Source organism: Varroa destructor, unplaced genomic scaffold, assembly GCF_002443255.2.
Source record: "Varroa destructor unplaced genomic scaffold, Vdes_3.0 BEIS01000003.1, whole genome shotgun sequence".
Lineage (NCBI taxonomy): Eukaryota > Metazoa > Arthropoda > Arachnida > Mesostigmata > Varroidae > Varroa > Varroa destructor.
The window spans coordinates 26,900,609-26,920,896 of NW_019211456.1; the positions used below are offsets into that span (position 1 = coordinate 26,900,609).

Sequence of the window (20,288 nt, forward strand, 5' to 3'; positions counted from 1 at the left end):
TTATGCTTTTTTCAATTAGTCTCACTTTATTAATTTACTATATATATCCACTGATATCAAGCGGTTGCAGTTTCTTATGTCCAATTATATCGCAATGATAGCCATGATGGCACCAGTTTTGTAAACTAATGTAAGTCGTATAATTAAAAGTTTGCAGTCAGAAATATACTTCACGCAGAGCTTTAAACTGTACAGTCTAAGACGTTACACACTACTGACAAAAGGCAGTTGTTTGCCTGCCATTGGAAAAGGCAGCCCGTGCTGTTCTCTCTTGATCTCATTGTGATTTGTTTTTACGGTGTGGAAACACCCGGGCCCGACATCTCGTGGTAATTTTTCCACAAATGGTTATATCGATATCTACTTAAGAAGGTTTGCAAGCAATATCCGTCCTCCCGTATTAATCTTACAGTCCATTGTCGTCCGTACCAAACAGAATTCAGCGACCTAAGTTGTAAACTTCAGGTGATGCAGTGTGTCACCAGACTTGCATTAAAGCTCTGCTTTTCTTCATTCTAAGATTTGCATATATATGTATATATAGGGATAGACATAACGAAAACTTGATGTTTAGAAAACCAATGGTTTTTTGGCATTGCCGTTTTTCTGCTAAGAATATGAGAGAGAGAGGAATTAGTAATGACGTGAACCGAGGAGGTTTATAGATGTATGATCGAAAAAAGATAAATGTCAATCGCTGCAGCATCTCGTAAAGGACCTGACATTGTCTTATACTAAAGCAGCTGTCTTATAGCGTGCTTACCACCCTAGAAAATGAGTTGTACAACAAGTCGTTCTATATGTATTCCACTGGTTGTATTCCGCCGGAAGCTCCTTACATCACTTGGCTTGACGATAAGTGCAATCCCTACTGGGAGCTCGTTGGTACTCCACGATTAGGAGAAAAATCTTTCTTTATTATTTTCTCTTTTGTGTATCATTATGCCATGTTCCGTAAACTGTGTGTGATTGGGCTACGGACCGACCAGAAGATGTAACACTCGTTTTCCAGTGAGCTCTCGTCTTTTATATTGTGCTTTTTCAGACATAATCCTCATATACCGTTTTTGAAGTGGTTTTCTTCGTGGAACTCGTTCATGCTTGCCAAACTCCGTAAGGTATCTGTTTTAGCCCGTGCGGGCCCTTGTCGCAATATCTCAGTCATGTTCACTTTGGACAGTCTACATTTTTAGTTCACTTGACTATGAGTGGTGCCATAATGAAACTGCCATCACTACAATCTTGATAATAATAACCATCATCATCGTAATTATCATTACCAAAATAAAACTGAAATAAGACGCTATAAGACAATAAGACACAATACCACTTTCTGGAAGTTGAGCTTACCCCTTTCATTAACGTCAGGTTTATTTATGTGTCAGTTATAACTATTTTTGAAAGGCTATGAATTAAACTTCCTATGAAGAATAAAATATCGCTATTGTGAATGTAAAGTTTTTCCTGCTACAGCTGTTCTTTTATTTTATCTTTTTTATCATGGGTGACTCGTTTATTTCGGAATTGTGGTTGCCGAGACATAAACGATAGATCAAGGAACGACGATATGTGCCATAGAGGGTCTCTTTCGTCGCAAAGCGATGAACCTCTAAAAGAAATGAGAAATGTTTGATATTGCAATTAAACAGCACTTGTTAAGCAAATGACGCTGTATTCGCACGGATAGGAATAACAATTCATTACAATACCATGCATTATATATATATATATAGAAAATAGACCCCAGGCTTGCGTTTGTCTTCGTACATTCCGTAGTATTAGTCACTTCTTGCGAATTTCTCTGTTATATTCTGTTTTTCCCACTTAGTACTAATTCGTTTTTAGTTACTGTGTCTATGCGACGGGGTTGTGCAAAAAATCCTAATTATGTGTTTCGGATCTTTCCCGGGACGTAATTCCTATCGATTACTGGTTCCTGCAAGAACATATGGAGACATCGCTCATTCTGCGCCAATGGATGACCTGCAATGCGACGATAAACATGAAGGTATGACGGTGTTAAATACCCTAGGTAAAATGTTTTCTTGTAGTTTGTTCTACTGATGCTGTTTCTATTTCTGCCTGATCTTTTCCTTGGCTAGAATATATAATAAACAGAGATACTTCAGATATCTTGAAATTTGATTGAAATCGTCGATTAACCGCAAAAAGGGCCAATTTTTGTCGATTGAGCATTCATGGTTTTTTTAGCATTTATCTTTAAATCAGCTTACCAGCGACCTTATTGATGAACGTTTCAAGGGACCGCCGCCGCTCTTCAATGAATTCGTCCTCAAAGAGGCCTTCATCCTGACGAAAGGGGAGCTGACGCTTCCACGCCTTGGAGGGTAGTGGTGGCACAACAATCTGCATGAATTTGAAACACCTCATTAGTAACTAGTTTATGACATCCGCCAAAAACGAACATACATTTGTCAGATTTCTTAGATGTTTTTAAAAACCGCGGTCTTAGACAAATAGCTCCTATTGCTTCAGAGTGGAACAAATATCGAGAAAATACAAATCGACGTTCCGATTTTGAATCGTTTTCATCGTCTCCTATTGTGTAACCAGAGAAAAAAATAGATAATTGGAAAAAAATACTTGTCATAAGGGTCTTATATATCGCTATGAATTTAATTGGGGTAACATTGATTTGTTAATTGTAAAAAAATAGCAAGGTGACGCAAATGACTACAGTGGTTTGTATGTATCCAGTAGGTATGTTACTTAAATGAAAACGCCGGAAGGCAAAGAAATTTAGGTCAAACGAACAAATGGTAAAATAATACAAACCTTGCTGTCCCGTTCAAGCTCTGATCTGAGCCATTCGAAATCACTGTATCGGCGACGAACGACAGATTCTTTTAGTTTAAATACTGGCAAGTTTGTCTGAAATTAGTACAAACAAAAATAACACAGGTGATAAAATCAGCAGTTTAACTGTCTAAAAATACTGTTAATTAAACTATAGCATTCTTATAACCGAGCTTGTTTTGTTGTCTAAGTAGTCTTGCTACACATTAGTGTTATATGTATCTAACAAAGACAATTAAATGAGATAATGAATATTGATAATGAGGAATTCATTTGGCATAGCCATTAATAATAGTCCCCAACATAAGAAACATGGGTGTGAAAAATATACACGGTACCAAGCTTCGAGGATTCTTATGGCCACGTAGCTTCAGTCTATATAGACAAACATGCGGAAAATTATTATCGAACGCTGTAAATAATAACGTATAGACTTACCGCCGTAAAAACCAAGCTTACGCTATGTCTACATTATAACATATTATGCATTGACAGTACACAACATTAAAACTTATATGGAGAATTCATGTAGATAGTTGATCTTAATTGTAGATTATTTTCATCAATAATGTACAAATCTGACCTGTACCTTTTAACATAGCATTAAAGCTACAGCATTAAATGTCCGTGTGTAGGTGCTCTCTACTTTGTAGGCGATTTGTTCACCACAAAAATGCAAGATTATCTTTGTTACCTTTTTTCAAGCGATTCGCTGAAAGAAGTTACCGCTTTGAATTTTATCTAATGCTTTTTACGCTACAGAAATGCACCTTTAATGAGGCGATCAATCTGTGCTGTCATAAGATATGGTAAATAAATGCGTTTCGCAATGTGTGAATTTTTATCACCGTCTATATGCACACAAGTCTCAATGGGAATGGGTCAGCCTTGTCATTTGCCATCAATACATCACTGTGCAATGGAATATTTTCTTCCTAGCTTTTTATATATTTCTAGGACTAAATAACAAAAAACTTCTGGCGAACGCATTCGGTAACAACCACTCACATGTTACATTCTAAATCATTTACATGTGTAAAATATTAGTTGCATGTTTAGCTAAACTACAAAAAGTGAGTACAAATATGTGATAAGTACCCTAAATGATAATTTTTGAAGTAAGAACCTCTAATCATGAATTTGGTAAATGTATGTCCCGTCGTACCTTGTGGAAAATAAAAAAGAATGTTCAGACAAATAGTTATCCTAACGTCGATTAAGCAATAGGCCACTTTACTCGTATTTAGTACGGTTCTGACAAAGCACATACACAAACCCAAATCAATATTTAAAAAAAGCTTATTCTCCACGACTTTAGCTGACCTCTGGTGGTAAGTCATAGGTGGAACGCCAGAATTGACAAAAATTTTTCCTCAAATAGCCACCGAATTAACCGACAGCCAACAACTTCGATTAACTTAGCGGTTCCGAACCAAACACGTCATAAATGTCACCTACATTAAGTCATTCCGTCTACTCTTTAGTCTTAGATCCGCGATTCATTGAAAAGCCCAATGACATTAGTGATACAAGATTCAGAAGCTTTAGGACTAATAGCAGAGTAGATCAGAATGTAAGTCAGAATTACAATTGGCACATTCTCGAGTGCTAGAATACGGCGAAGTCAAGTGCTTGTATTCAAACCTTTCTATAGGTCTCTTCGCCTAGAAAACATGCCGAACGCTTCCAACAACAACCTGTACTTCCCACCTATTACGTTCGACGTAAAAAGGCAGAAGCAGTGTAAGGGAAACTCTTATTGCCGTTATTCCCATAAGCGCTGGTCATGTTAATAGCAAAGAGAGCGTTACTTGCAGCATCAAAAGACATTGGCAACAGCAGCGATAGGTGTTATAACGGAGAAGCCTGTTGCTGCGCGAATCTATTCTACAGGCGGCAAAATTGCAGAGAACAAGCCTACCGCTAGGCTGATCGATTGACATTGCAAAATTGTTCCCGTTGTGCTATTGTCTTATTGATTACCCACCCACTCTATACACTCACAAGCAAGTATCAGCCAACAACGGTAGTGTTATATTAGTTGTGACAATGTTTGGCTTGGCGGGCGGAGCGGGAACAGGGGCAACAACAGCCTCAGTGGCGAGCTTCTACGTTTGGGGGGCGTCCTCCGCAAGAATTAACCGCTCTGGCGTCGGCCTTACAAACGCGTGTAGGCTGCAGATCAGCGTCGTCTCCTCGTGAGCTGCACCTTTACAATGTACACACTCTTATGTTGCTCTTGAGCTTTGAGCGAAATAGCTGTACGCTAAAGAAGGTCAACATAATCTGTTGACAACGAGCGCACCGGATGGCCGCGAAAAACACTGACTTTGGTGGTCGTTGTCAGTCGAACCGCATCTAGTCAAGCTACCTTTGCAGTTTCATTTCAAATCAGCGGTATCATTTATTTATTTAACGCTCAAAAATGGTCGAGTTGCAGGAATTCATCACGGATATATATTACATGCAGTAAAAGGCAATGCTTCAAAGGACGGCGAACAAACAGGGGTAACGGGGGTACTACCGGTTGAGTCATTTGATTGTACACCAACTGTCAGGTTAATGCTAACCGCCACTACAGTAACTTAAACAATCGGAATGTCAAACGACTATGAAGGGCTTAAGGGTCTGCGGTTTAGTGGTCTTATGACCGATATGGGTCATCAGAGTGTAAAGGGTCACAGTAAACGTTTGTTGTGTAAGACATGAAAATTCCGAGCATGTTAGCTGAGTATCTGTTGAATTTGGAAATTGTGTTGGTAGTACGTATCATTTTGTTGAGAATAAGAGGCGTTACAATAATTCGCTTTATCGATTAGTAAGTTGAGTAAATGCAATACGGAAACCTTGTCGGTTTTTGTGTACCTTGGTAACGAGAACGTCTGTTCGCTTGTCAGTAATTTTTGTCGCCTTGGGGAGAGACATTTGCAAACATGCTGCATATAGAGCAAAGTTTTTTTGTTTAATTATCATTAGAATAATCAATTGATAGTAACATATGCGAACGAAAATTAGATGATTGTATTGAAACTGTTAAGTTTAAGTAACGTTTTTACTTTAAATGCCTTAAGTTAACCCTTTTCTTTTGTTTGACTGAAAGTGATATGGTGCTTACTAGTGTAATTCTTAGCTGAGCAGATGAATCTATAGAGAGATCAATCGTTTTTACAAATCGTTGTAGTTTATGTCTAACACACCAAACCCTTGAAGGTCGTTTATAACATTTTCACTTGTAGATCCGTCGGCAATACAATATCACAAATAGTGTATGACTCACGGGTTTAAAAACGAACATCGGTGAACCATTGCAGTCGGGGAAACGACTTCATAAACAGCAACACGGCCTATTATTACAATGGATGAAAATAAACGTGCAGCATTGTTATTTATAATTGTACAGATATCATAATGTCATACTGAGACAATGACATTATATGTCTGTATTCTACAAATAATGGTATGGATAGGAGTTTTCCTTTTAGGAATATCTATCTGATTATCATTGATATTCGTGCTGTTATTACTGTTCACAACATAAATTAATTCCTACGAAAAAAATACCGAGTAACAACTATACTCATTTGTCGCCTTACAACTGCGTATCGTTTTTGCTCCCTTTGCCAAGAGTGTCGCTTAGTGAGCTTAAGTCATCTGCCAAATTGAGCAGACCAGCCATTTCCTGCAGCGTAAGCAAATTCTCCCGCGTATCCTCTGTTTCCTATTCTACAGATAACAGGTAAAGATTTATGAAAACTCCTACTCCTGTCGCTCTTCAGCCCGGTTGTGGAGCATCATCGCAAGTGAGTCCGATGAAAATCAATTTGAAGATACCGCCACCACAAAAACTGCAAAATTTGAATGTGTTGTACAATTTCATGAAACATTTTTAATTTCAGAACTCAAATGGTTATCCGTACATGTATTTACATATATATAATGTGTTAATAACACGTAGCTAGGTATATAATTTTATGTTTTAAGGGAGTCATTGGAAAATACGAGTTTTCAGCACGTGCTGCTGCTCCTGCCATAGATATCAACCGGCTAAATCAACATCGACCACCAGTTCCTTCGTTAACTACTGAGCCTTCTGCTAATTTTCATAGAGCTTATCAACAACAGAAAACGTGAAGTAACATGAAAAAAGGAGGCAAAAGTAAGAGGAGTGAAGGTGAAACTACGTTAGCTAAATGTGAATGTTGCAATCTCCCATACATCTCCCTTTGTATATGGAAAACATAAGAAACTACGGCGTTCGTACATCTGTTGTTTTTGTTAATTTTTTGCAAATATAATGTATATAACTTCTGTATCACAACTGTTTAGAGCTGGTAGACGCGTGCGTTGTATCGAGTGAGAAGACCCCAACGAAGTTCATCGTACACAAACCTTCATGCGGACTTCGTAGTCGGTGTAGCGCTTTCGGGCGACCCCGTGCGTGATTGGATTGCTGACGTCAATCTCGAGGAAGTTGGCTGGGGCCGCATATGCATCGTCAAGCGTTTGCTTTTTCGAAACGAGCCGCTTCGTCGCCTCCGATGGGGGCGCAGCGTCTGAAGACATGGCTAGTTGATTACAATGCTTGTTGAGAAGCTGGTATTAAGGAGACACTCACGCACACACACTAGGGTACAGTGCACAAGTTGCTATAATCAAAAATGTGATAGAAACAGCAACCACTACCTCGGCGCAACGGTGATCGTATGTAGTAATTTCTCTATATTTGCGAAAGGTAGCCTCAACTTGCTGGTCGTTTAGGGACGACCATCAACTTCACTCGAAAGAGCGCCAGTATCTGGGTCCACTGTCTCAAGACACAAGACTTAAGATGGCTGGCCGTTGTGCCACGATTCGTTCCGTAAAAAAACGTACATTAGCAGTGCAATACTGCAGGAGAAGACTCGCCTTGTCCTCACCTGTCGTGGTCGTATCAGTTAGTAATAATCCGGCTGCAAAAGAAGAGCAACAGAAGGCGAATTTGCACCGAGACGAAATTTTAGATTGCTGTCAACGCGAACTGAGACGCACAGGCATTGGTGAACGCAGACACACGCACACACACTGGCAAACGACGTAACACAAAAACTACTTGGTACTGTTATACTGGAGTTAGTCGTTGACGCCAGTTGCTATTGCTAGTACAACCAGTAGCTCTCCCCGCTTTCTTACACACTCTTCGCGTGTCTATTTATCTGTATACTGTGGTAATAGTTGCACCGCCCATAAGCTGATCGAAGCTGCATACACGATGGGGCGAAGGGGGGAGGGGATGGAACGCAACGTGACGAATCACAAAACGACGACAACTTTTAACGGGGAGGAATAGCAGCAAAACGAACAAATCCGCTAGAGATCGACGGCACCGCTGAAAAAGAGAGACGGACAGATACGCAGACGGCCTGAAAGACACAACCCAAGTCCGGCAACTCTACATGAGCGTACGCACACACCCTCAATCGAGACCTGCCGCTGCTGCTACTACCACAAACCAACTGATATCTTTATCACACGCACCATATCGATAACAACACCAACACTGACCTCCAGCACTTGCAGCTAACAGCGCCAATGGGTGGATGAGGGAAAAGTCGGAGGCATAACAGTTCTAGTGCCACTACTGCCGGTACAGACAGCAGCTACCAGCAAACGGGCGGACAAAGCACAGTCAGTTAAACGATGACAGCGAACGGAACATGCGTAACGAATAGCGGCAGCAGCAGTCCACCACCGCAAGCAGCACACTGACACAGACGACAACGATTATCGTCGTAACAACAGCAGCAGCAGCGACACAGTGACTCAGCCGCCTCAGCAGCAATAGCAGCAGGAAAGAGCAGAAACCGTCAACGTCATTCTGGTTAGTTGCACTGCTGCTACCGCTACTGATCCGTTCTTACCTGTCGGCACGGCAGGAACAGGAACGCCGGTGGTGACGGCACGAGCAGCAGCCGTGGTAAAACGAATTGCTGCTGCTAGTGCCAACGATGGCTGGCTATTACCATAGGCAGCAAAGGGGAGCAAGCCAGAAGCACGGATGACAGCCTGCTCGGAACGTATCACTGTCAGTGTTCAGCGTGAGGATGATGAGAATACATTGTTGCATAGAAGCTTCGCCGCTGCGAACAAAACGAAAAAGTAGCAAGAGGCAAAAGATAGAAGCTTAGAAAAACGGATATAGAAAGCAGATGAATAGGAAGGGTTACGGCATTAATGGAAGGGATGATGAAGATTGTATTTCCCTGATGGTCGTAGTAGCGATCTGAAACAGATGGCGCGTGTCGCAGAGGAATCCGCGCATTTCAACTAGCAGTTAGGCGGCAAAAGGCATAAATAGCATTTTTTGAGCTCGATTTGTTTATTTGCTATTTATATTTCATATATTTAGGATGCATATAGCTATCTGGTTCATAGACAAGAAAGGAAACATGCAGATGGTCAAAAAATGATGTCGGACAGTCGCTGAATTATCTATGGGTCTACGCTTCAAAAATTATTTACAGTTATTTACTAGATATTTATGGCCTACTGTAATTAGATTGCATGTGGGATGCCAATAAGTCAACCTTCTACAATTTGTTTATGGCCAAGTAAAACGAGGGATAAACTGTTACTCTAAGATAATATAACCTTTAATTAGCATTCGGTAAGATGCTATATCTGAATAGTAATAAGCTAGCTTTGGCGAAAAGCAGGAAGCTAGTTGCCGTAGATCCTCAGTACGAAAATTGGGCCCTTATTTATGTCATTTTTATTTGAAGAATTTGTTTGCCGGAAAAAATGAAAAAAAAATCGGTACTTTTTATATATTTATCTGCGAGCTCGGTCGTGATGAATGATACAATGGCCTCTGCAGACCCATTACGTTGACTGAAAGCATATCTGAAACTTCTAGCAAAGCCTTGAACTTTTCTAATGTGAACACGTTTCATCAAAACCTGCCACCTACAGCGACATATTAGCTTCGACTTTGCGGCCTGCAAACTAGTCGGGTGCATATGAACTCGAACTAACTAATCTTGGGAAGTTCATCTTAGTCTACATCTTTTAGGTTTTTATAGCAGCGTGCTTTTATCGCAAACTGCATGATAATGAACTCCGCAATTGAAATTGATTACTAAAAAGCTTATATATATATATATATATATATATATATATATAATAATAACAGATAAATAATTAGGATAACAGGCGATACTACTTTTAGATAGGAAACAACAAGAGGAATAGCGCTCAAAAGGTTGACAGTGCAATCGTTTATAGAAACATGACAAATTTGTACCCATACTGCGGATACAATCTAGATCGCTTTTCGTTTATGAACATCTTTATTTTTATCTTCAAAATAAATTAAGTAATATTTTCTTACGTTACCTAGCCCAAATAAACTTCCGTAACGTATCCAATACCCCCAATAAGTAAAATCTTGCAGCTTCAATATCGCTATGAGATCTAAATGATTTAATAAGCAATGTTTTTTCAAGATATTGCTGATCCATTTTGATTTTATCGTAGTCCGTAATGTCCGCAAGTGCATGTTGCTTATGAAAAAAAAAGTCTACTGTACATCATTGCACATTCTGCCATGTATCTAAGGTTGCTTTTTTAAGCCTCTATGAAAAAACGTTCTATTTGTTTAAAGCTTTTGTATATGCAAGAATATGGGCTTGCTATTGGTAATTCTCAGTGTAGTGTATGAGCTCATCGATTTGACTTGCGTAATATGAATTAAACATATGTTTTGCATCATCATAACATTTGTTAAGTACTTTAGCGGGTCAGATCGAAACACTTTGTAAAGTAATCAGTACAAATTGCGATGTTTGTCTGGGATATTTTTACGACTAGGTAAAAATCAGCAAACAATAACAGAAAAAAAATCAGTGTTAACTTCGTACAAAAACTTAAAAGAACAGCGATAACGACAAAATAACTACTCGTCAAAAAACTTTTTATACCGTAGGATCCTACATATCGTACGGGCATACTTAGCCCGTTTAAAACCTTTCTATTTGAATTATTAAAACCTTTTTTATTGAACAGTAGCTATACAATAAGAGAATATTCGGCAAATAGCCTAATACTATGATGTTCAGAAGAGTTAGGCAACTCGCCGCAGATACTTCAAGTGTTTAACACGTCACGTAAGTGAATGCAATGTTTTCAGGCAGATCAACTCTTCGCTGAGACATAAAATGATATGTCAAAAAAAATTTTATCAGATTGCGTAGCACTTGGATAATCACTAAAAGGGTTCTACCCAATCTACTGATCCACCAAAATTTTGCGCCTAATGATTCTTCACTATGTTGTTTACTTCGCCTGACAAAAATTCAAGTGTAAGTAAAACCTCAATGACGACGCATTCATTCTGAAGATCGGACTGCGAACTATATTTTATATTGAATAGTTTCAGAAGCAAAAGCTCATCATTATCAAGGTTGATTAGTGAGATCTCCCACCAGCTTTAATCTCACGACGTCAGTTAGTTAATTAAGAACATAGATTATCTTTTACTATACAAATCAGTGGCCAGTGTTGAAAACTTCTCTTGAAACTTGAAATGCGTGGCTTGCCCTAAATAAGATTAGTGCTCAGACAGGTTTTGCACCGAGAAAATTCTCCAGTGATAGCAGAAGAACCCCATGAGCTATGAGAAATTGCTCCTAGCTTCAGCATGAAAAGCACCTTTGTTTATAGAACTATTGCCTGAGACTGCAACTGTGTAATGCTGAACTTTTTTCACGGTTCGATTGAACGCGAGGAAATCTTAAATAAGCAGAAATATGCCTACCGAAACGACCGGACCACAATTTCCTGCATTATTTTGTTTTTCATTAGCAGAAATCCGTTTATTCGCTACGTAGAAATAATGAGATTGATTTAGTTCTTGTTTATAAAAAAGGTTGGGTATTTATCGTTTCAAAATGGTATAAAATATTCCTTTTTAGCCTAAATTTTCCTGTATAATGTAATCGTCGCTAACTTTTTGGTACCGGTTTTTGACCAGTTGGTATCGTTTTATAATTGTATAAACGCATTGGAAGGTGACAACTGGAAAGTTCTACGTTCGAAAACCCTTACTGAATACTAGTATATGAGTAAGCAAGCCATTATGCATGTCCTGCTATTTTTTCTGAATTTTCTCTAAAATCCACTTCTAACCATGCCTATGAGTCAAGTGAACCAGGGTGACAAAATGAACTGTAAGCACGTACTTAATTTTTTTTTCGGTTTTATTAAATGCTCTTTTATAGATATTACAAAGCAATGGCAAAAACTAGAGAAAATCATATTGAAGGCAAGCCTTCAATATGAATTTTCTCTAGTTTGTGTCAGTGATTTGTTCCTTGTGTGTATAATGAAGTACACCTGCAACGTGGTGCTGTTCTCTTCCTGCGCTCCTTGTGCTAAATATTCTTTCTCATTTCTGTTAGTTCCGTCGCTGCTCTGATCGATTTCTAGGCTGTACCTTTGCCATCTGCCGATTTTCGTGGCAAACAATATTTTGTACATCTAGGCAGCCGCTAACAGTTATCAGAGGTTTCCATTAAAAGATTCAATAGAGTTAGAGCACACGTTTCTCAATAAATGTAAAATCAAAGACGGTACCCTCAGTTACTGTATTCAACCGTAACCAACTTCCATCAAGCAATCAAACCATTTTGTCCGTGTAATTCATGAAGATTTTACATGGTGACATCACTGGTTGCTTGAGGTTACTTGGTTCGAGCCAAGATATCAGCCGAAAACCCTCAAACAGGCACCTTTTGAAATTTTTGCTGACACCTTGTGTTACTTTCAACTAAAGTAAAACTAACTGCCTATGATACTATATAGTACTCACACATATTACGATGCTGTGTTAACATTGACCCTTTTCACAGGAATATTACGTGAGTGCATGTCTGACCAGTGTCTAAACGGCGGAATAGGCTTGAACGTATGTCGACTATTGCTGCTTCACAGGAGAGCACTCGGCTACCCTTCTCCTCGCGGGGAGTTCATTTGGCTTGCATTACCATTAGGCCGCCAAGCGTAAGCGAGGCTCATTGCGGAAGCCAATACCTTATACAATGCACCCCTTTCGAGGCAGAGCGCCAGAGCAGCACGATACGAAGGAGACACCATAGGAAAGCAAGCCGGCGGTCAGCAGCCAGCAAGTCAGAAGAAAGCCCATGAAATAAAAGGGCCGTTACAGCGAACATAGCGGTGGCCCCTACGAAAAAGATGTTATGGTTGTTTCCTCCGCAGGACACAGATCTGCGTTGATCATCCTGAACGCAGAAGAAGGATGCCAGGCCGTCCAGCACTGGCCATCTGTAACCGCTAGTACAGAAAATCGGTTTTTTGCGAGTCTGTATCAAACCAACGTAACACAGTAAAAGCTATGATGATAGATCCGTGTTCTTTTAGGACCATAGAGGTTTCGGATTTCGTAAAATTTCATAGTTCCACGTAATTGTCACTTTTACGCTGAATTCAAACCTCTGGATAAAAACAATTTTTTTTTAAGGATGGACGTGAAAGTGGCTAAAGAGAATAAGACCGTTTTTTCTGTATGTATAGCTCAACTTTGTGATAAGCAAAAAAAAATCAGCAGATTCAGCCTTCTAGTCGCCGAGAAAGCTTTCAGTGCTTCGCTAACTGCCGGTTCCACGGTGGAACGAACTGGAAGCTACTCAACCCTTGCCAAGGTTACCTGTACATCCAGCATTTTGAGAGGTTCGTGTCGCGGTTAACGAAATTCTATTCGCAATAAAAGAGAACTTTAAACAGATTGGATATACAAGCTTCCAATGACGGTAAGAGGTTATCATCATAGGATACTATTCAATGAAAGTGACCCGGATATGTGCACAACAGTTGAAAACATACCGGTGGTGTTAACCGAAAACGGATTGTCAACTCGGCGACCATTTGCAGATTATCTTGAACTAATTTCCTTCTTCTGTCAGGCAACGGTTGACTTGATTAGACATCAGATATTTTTCATACATACGATATAATTATAGATCGAGACAACAAGATTCCTTGGTCAGCAATGGACAAAGTTTTGGATCTCATATGAGTCTAAAGCCCAACCAAAACAAACCCATGCTTTACGCACTCTCAAGTAACTGATGTCGAAAAAAAATCCTTGCGTAGCAAGTACATATGATTAATCAAAAGAACAACTGTCAAGACAAATAGAATAAAGATGGACGAAAATCTCAGCCGGAGATATGTGCAACTAAATCAAAGTGGTCAACGCAGCAGCTCGGAACGGGACCACGATGCACCACGGGACAGTTACCAGGTAAAAATACTATAATATTTTCAATTAAGCTCATTGAATGCAGTTACTGACGACTTCCTCGAAGACAAAGTGGTTATTACGATTGGTTATTTAAAATTTCGGCTCACATTATAAAACCATGCAAGTTTTATTAATTACATTTTTTTAGGCACGTCGAGTAAACTCTCAGTAAAATACTATTAGTATTACTCTCAATTCACTATTATTACTTTATTTGCTAATGTGTTAAAAATATTTTTTGTAAATACGTTTTTTGAATGAATTTTGTAGTAAGATTTTCTTCGGTTACAAATAAGAGTTAAGCATTTTCCAAAGATTGAACTCGCGTTACAACGGATCTAGAATATTCGCTATTCTATTAAAACTGTTGTATTGTTTTTTGTATTAATCAAAATTAAGATCGGTTAGAGAATGCTAGATTCTTTTCAAGTTTTTACGATTTCAGCTTAGCCATAAGCTCCAAATAGGAACAGTAAACGTTAACGGACGGGAGTACGTTAAGATTGAAAAAACCATAGATATATATATATCACACATACTAATCCCTTTCTATTGGTCATGACACAAACCGAAACAGTTTAATACATGAACATATGAACAGATAAGCAAATCAATCCGGAACCGCAACCAACAATAGCAATTTATATGATTATGCATTTTTCATTTTGCTACACTTAATGCGGTGAAAGTTCCGGTTAGCAGGCTTAGGAGTCTAACCTGCCTCCTTTTGTGCTGGCCTGGTTTACTACTGCGTCGGCGTTCTTTGCTAATATTCTAGCTCGTTTACCTCGGCCTCCTGCTGGCTGGCATCGGCTTTCTTCTTCCGTACAACTCGTTCATCATTGCGTGTGACTACTTTAAGGTTGTATTAGATATCTAAGGGGACGTGTCTAAATTTAGAATTCTTAGATTCGATTTCTAAAACTTACTTACTTTCTTTATCCAAAGAAAAAAAAGATAGCTAAACGAAATGTTGCATGTGCTTAAAGTTTCATTCCTATCGGTCATGTTTGTTTAGTATAGGCACCATTCACGGTGATTACAACTTTAATTTGAGACTTGGATCATTCATTAGTCATTTTCAATATATAGTTCTTATGTAATCCACAGAAAACTTTTTAATAGTAACCCTGCGTCAAACGATATTTCGAGGTGTAAACTCGTTGAAATGTCGCTTAGATGCACAAGATTAAAAAAAATCCAGCGGGGTAAATTTTGGGGTAAAATCGACACTTTGAAGGGGCTACAAGGGGCCAAAACTACCAAGTAGTCTATAAAAAGTGCGAATAAATGCAAAGAGTCTCAAACAGACTAACCATTGAAGCTTATACAAACGAGCCAGCTGGTCATCAATCTTTTTTCCTCTTTAAAACGGCCATTCATTTTTGTATAAAAAATCCAGGTACATCAAAAATAGCTTTTCGAGCCCTTTTGATAAAATAATGAAATTAAATTATTAATCAATTATTATTTTGATACATTATTAAATTAAATTAAAAATAATAAAAAATAAACCCTTTTGAAGCCGTTTAAATTCAGCCCTTATTGAGGATGTTCTGGTTTACCCCAGAAGATTTTGTCGGACATTTTATAGAATGAAGACTTACAAGAACGTAGTCTGCTGATATCGGGCCAAAAAAAGCATTTGTTTTGTTTTGCCCAGCACGAAGGGATTAGGTAATAGATTATTTTCGCTCAAGTTCCGAAAATGATTTACAGATTTTCGCATATACAATTTACTTTTATGTTCTAGAAAGGACTGGCTTTCATCTTCTACCAGGAGCAGCGCACAAAGGCATACTTGTTACGCCAAACCGTCCAAGTTTTTTTCCAATTTGAACAAAGTAGTACTGTTGATAGTAGTGTTGTTTATGAGACAAAGCATGCTACATAATATTTGAATATAGTTACTGCACTGCTACAAAGTAATTCTTACATATGTGCCTATATAAGTAATGCATGCATATTTTATGTACCATTTGCTTGCTTTCAAGATGCGTTCTAGTAGAACGGGCAGGGTTTAGGTGGTGGTTTACGTCCTATGATTGTATCATGATTATCAGTTGTGTTCACCTACATTTTACCTCAATTTTGTTTCCTTTTAGCGTATGTGCCTACCTAAATAATGCTATGACGAGGATTAACATATTACGTCTACTTGTTTTTTTACATACGGTTTCGGCGGTTATGGTACTCTGGCTAAATTCAGGCAAAATATCCTTTATCGAACATCGTCTTCGACATGTCTCTCGTCTACATCCTCGTAGCATTTGGTACAGTGTGCGTGAATAATGCTTTAGTCGAAACCTTGGCTTTTTCTCGCCGAATCGCCTTCGGCTATCTGGTGTCCTTTTTGACACTATTTTTCGTCCTTGTTTTCGAAGTGATATGGGACGTCTTCTCGAAGGATATAAGCTATACTGTTAATCTTGTCGCTGTGGCCATCGTTGCTTTTGGATGCACAGGTAAGTTTGTATTTGTAGGCGTCCTACTGTTGCTTTTCGTGACTTATATGAAAATGTAACAGCACTAACCTATTTTATCATTATTATTACATCCAGTCAAACATATACATGTATATACGAAAATGCGTCCATGCATATGTGCGAACTATAAGAACAGTTAGATAATAAACCAGAAGTAAGGCATATCAATGTGCATACGCAATGGCTCATGGAACAGACATCTAAAAAGCTTGCGATGTACTTGGACAGAAAGTTCTCAGCAATTTGTTACTAATCATTCACTGTCACTATTAAAAAGTGCTTGAATTGAGTAGTCGAAGTTACAAAAAACAAATCTAACGTTGCTATATCTAGAAGTCTTCGATTATGCACTGATTCGTCAATTGTGACAATTAGCACATTATGTATAACATATAATACATGGTACTGCCTACTAAATCACAGGTTGTGTATTGAAATGACCAAATATGTTACCTTGAATCTAGACAAAAAATTTAAATTTACCTGTTTAGTTTGGTATTTTTCAGAATCGCAATACTAATTCATTGTTGAATCTTATTAAGAGTAAGGAGATAACAGCCGTACCTACCTAAAATCTTTTCTTAGCTAATAGCTGCTAGATCTAAGAAATCTTTTTATTATCAAAGCATTATTATACGTCTTAGTTATTTCGAAGTGAATATTGATTATTCTGTTTTTGCACCTCGATAGCGAAAATAAATGAAGTATATGTCATACGCGTGCCCGCGTACTTATTGCTTAAGCCTCGTTGGTACCTTTATAAAAATCGGTCGGTGTGTAAACTTGCTGTCGCGTTTGTCGACTTTCAGTACAACAGTCGAGTTTCTACGGCTACACCAGCATGTTGCCAGCTCGATACACTCAGGCAGTAATGACAGGCGAAAGTGAGTGCCGATTAGATGCATTTTGTTACAGATCTCCTTTTTATGCTCGAATTATATCACTGACTACGTTAAACAAATCGACACATAAAAATTTTAATCGCTAGGCTGCCTATCGATGATAATTTCAATTTGACGATTTCTTAAAATTATAGATGAAAAGACTAGATGTCTTCTACGCACTTGAATCATTAAGTAGCGATGCACAACGAAGATGATTATTACTAACAGCAAAGAACTCATAGTGCAGTTTAAATCGATTCGTTTTCATATGACCTTGTTCTGAAGATCTTACGGTCTTGAAGTTGGGTGATTATGTGCACTGGAACTTTTTCTTGCCAGCATAGCCAAAATTACTCAAACTGAAATTGTGCTAAGAAGCTTTTTTTGATTATCTATTATTGCTAAAATTGTTCAGTGTGATTATTGCTGCTGGTTCCAGGTGCGGCCGGCCTGTTAGTGTCGGGAAATCGTATCCTGACCAAGTTTCTCCTTCAGAACGAACGCCTCAATACGGCGTTATTCTTTCTCATTTCAACAGGACTAGTTCTTGCCTGCGTCTTCATCTATTCGCGTTTGCAGAATTGTGCCTTTGTTGCGTACTATCTGCAACAGTGTTCGCGTCATGGGCATGAACGGGGCTCCTTAACAGGACAGAACCACGGTTGTTTATCCGCTTTTTCCGGCAGCGATGCCGAAAGTGACCATCTCCAAGGGAGTGTTCGTAGCGAACTGCTCAGGCAGGATTCCGAGGATGTCAACCTGGTAAACCCTGAAATAACTATTACCAGCCAAATTACATGTGAATCTGAAAATAAGTCAGATAAGAATCCGAACTCCGACTTATTTGAAAAATGCAATCACAAACTTCAATCAGGTTTGATTATTTAGTACGTCAGCAATTAAAGGACAATGTTTGTGGGATTATGGTATAAGATTGGCCGGAACAAAGATTACTAACAGACAGCAACAAACAAAAATTACGGAACAATATTTGTCTACTCTTCTAATCGTAATTAATTAGCGCAGAATAGAATTAACTTTTTATATGTTGTAAATTTAATATAAGTAACTTATAAGCATAGTTATGTATTCTAGACACCTTGACCGCTTAATCTCATATTCTATTCATATCAATTTTACTTACCGCTGTTTTTATCAAACAAGATTGCTTCTATCTTTACTTAGGTTGACACGCTGGACGAGGGAGTCATCGGAGTAGCGGGTAGCTCGTCCCGTGGAGGCAACGCTGGCGGACATGGCGTCCTGTCGTTTCGTTCCCCGCCGGCTTCGCCAGCTGGTGCCTTGGAAACAATGACTGGTACCGACGCTGAATTGCAACAATGTTTCGGATATCCCGACTCGCTGATAGATCAGTCTGATCCACAACAGGTATGAACTAACAAAAATAAAAGCATGGTCTTGGCTTCAAATGTACATATGTCGAAAAAAAGGGAATGATATGATAGCCGTATGAAGTTACTTTGTAGTAAAAATGTTCCATTACTTAGTATTTACAACAGATAGAATTCGAATTCAACCAGATGCGACACAATGCTAACAACGGACGGATTACGTCCGTTTTCAGAATTAACTTTCTTAGATAAACTTCTTAAAACTTCCTTAGATTACCAGCTTGCACTGCTAATGTTTATTCATTCTGTAATCGTTGCTTGATTTTCACTGAAATTCAAGACAGTCCGTCACCAAGTGTTACGTGCGCAGCGAAGGCAGAATAGCTATCGATTACTAGAACCAGCACACGGACGTCATACGAAGCCATGCCAGTTATTGTAATGACCTTTAATCCTAATGAGATATATCCTATGAGGCAGGCAATAAACTAACCTCTCGTAAACATGTACAGCATGAGTATTAGGACTATGAATATAGCAAAAATTGCCATCTGCGTATTTCAGATCGAAGAGGAGTTGGCAAACTATGGTTTAGCGGCGAATCAGATTCGCTGGCTATCTAACAATGCTCTTTCACTAGAGGAAGGAAGGCATCGTTTTAAGGTACAAGCTATTTAAATAAAAGATTGATTATGTCAACAAGAATTGTCGATACAAACGACGATATTATCTTTAGTATAAGCTTATGCTATTTATTCAGGTCATATGAAATCGAACAAATATTTTAATACTGCGTGCTTAGAATAGTATGTATCGTTAGGCGGTATCGAATTTCGAAATATTTAGTACCTATCTCTTAAGAACTAATATGTGCTTATTTGAAGCGGAACTTACATATTGGTATTTTTTAAATTTTATTTATCTATTTTTTATTATATTAATTATATTTATATTTAATATCGTTATTTTTCGTCCTCCAAAGGTGCAGGATGTCGTGGTCAAAATTCGAGGAACGGCGTCCACGAAACCTCGGCAGTATTGGGCGGGTATAAAAAGTAAGTTATACAGTGATAGAGCGTGGTGTAAGCCCCATAGTAAGTTACATATATGGACAATATCAAGCTCAAGCTCATAGCCTTCTATTGCAGTATTTAACAATGAATAGATAGATAGATAAACTAAATTGTGAACAACTCTTCACGTCCTCTTATGCGCTTACTGTTCTTATTGTCCTTGAAAAAAAAACTGTAGGGTTTAATTTTTGATTTTGACTAGATTAAAACCAAGTTGATTCACGAGATTACGGAATTACACAAGAGGCAGCTTCCCTCGCATGTCTTGATGTAATCGATCTCAGCATAAGTAACATTACCTAACACGCGTTTTGTTAAAAAAAAAAAAAGTTCTTTCACGTAATTTCATTATGGATTCTCTTGAGACTTATGCATTTTAA

General features: G+C 38.5%; 2 protein-coding genes across 6 annotated transcripts in view; one reads left to right on the forward strand and one right to left on the reverse strand.

The window, feature by feature from the left end:
• Nucleotides 1-8,900, reverse strand: Snx3 (sorting nexin 3). Of its 5 annotated transcripts, none has more exons than XM_022797036.2 (5): nucleotides 8,715-8,900; nucleotides 7,207-7,766; nucleotides 2,797-2,892; nucleotides 2,235-2,367; nucleotides 1-1,983 (listed from the first exon to the last, which is right to left on the reverse strand). In XM_022797036.2, exons 2-5 carry the CDS (start codon nucleotides 7,378-7,380, stop codon nucleotides 1,886-1,888), a joined length of 501 nt encoding a protein of 166 aa, XP_022652771.1. In that variant the 5' UTR covers nucleotides 7,381-7,766; nucleotides 8,715-8,900; the 3' UTR covers nucleotides 1-1,885. The 5 variants fall into 5 exon arrangements, with proteins under 5 accessions (XP_022652771.1, XP_022652770.1, XP_022652773.1 ...); XM_022797035.2 differs by having other exon boundaries at nucleotides 7,207-8,216; XM_022797038.2 differs by lacking the exon at nucleotides 8,715-8,900 and adding an exon at nucleotides 8,359-8,634.
• Nucleotides 6,460-20,288, forward strand: part of Ent3 (equilibrative nucleoside transporter 3) — an 18,453-nt gene continuing 4,624 nt past the window's right edge. The window contains exons 1-10 of the mRNA XM_086982256.1: nucleotides 6,460-6,617; nucleotides 12,702-13,539; nucleotides 13,830-14,113; nucleotides 14,892-14,975; nucleotides 16,323-16,578; nucleotides 17,409-17,483; nucleotides 17,923-18,245; nucleotides 18,669-18,872; nucleotides 19,400-19,498; nucleotides 19,818-19,890. Of these exons, the coding sequence (XP_086838382.1) occupies nucleotides 14,015-14,113; nucleotides 14,892-14,975; nucleotides 16,323-16,578; nucleotides 17,409-17,483; nucleotides 17,923-18,245; nucleotides 18,669-18,872; nucleotides 19,400-19,498; nucleotides 19,818-19,890 (1,213 nt within the window). The 5' untranslated portion in view covers nucleotides 6,460-6,617; nucleotides 12,702-13,539; nucleotides 13,830-14,014. The remainder of the gene's footprint in view (nucleotides 6,618-12,701; nucleotides 13,540-13,829; nucleotides 14,114-14,891; nucleotides 14,976-16,322; nucleotides 16,579-17,408; nucleotides 17,484-17,922; nucleotides 18,246-18,668; nucleotides 18,873-19,399; nucleotides 19,499-19,817; nucleotides 19,891-20,288) is intronic.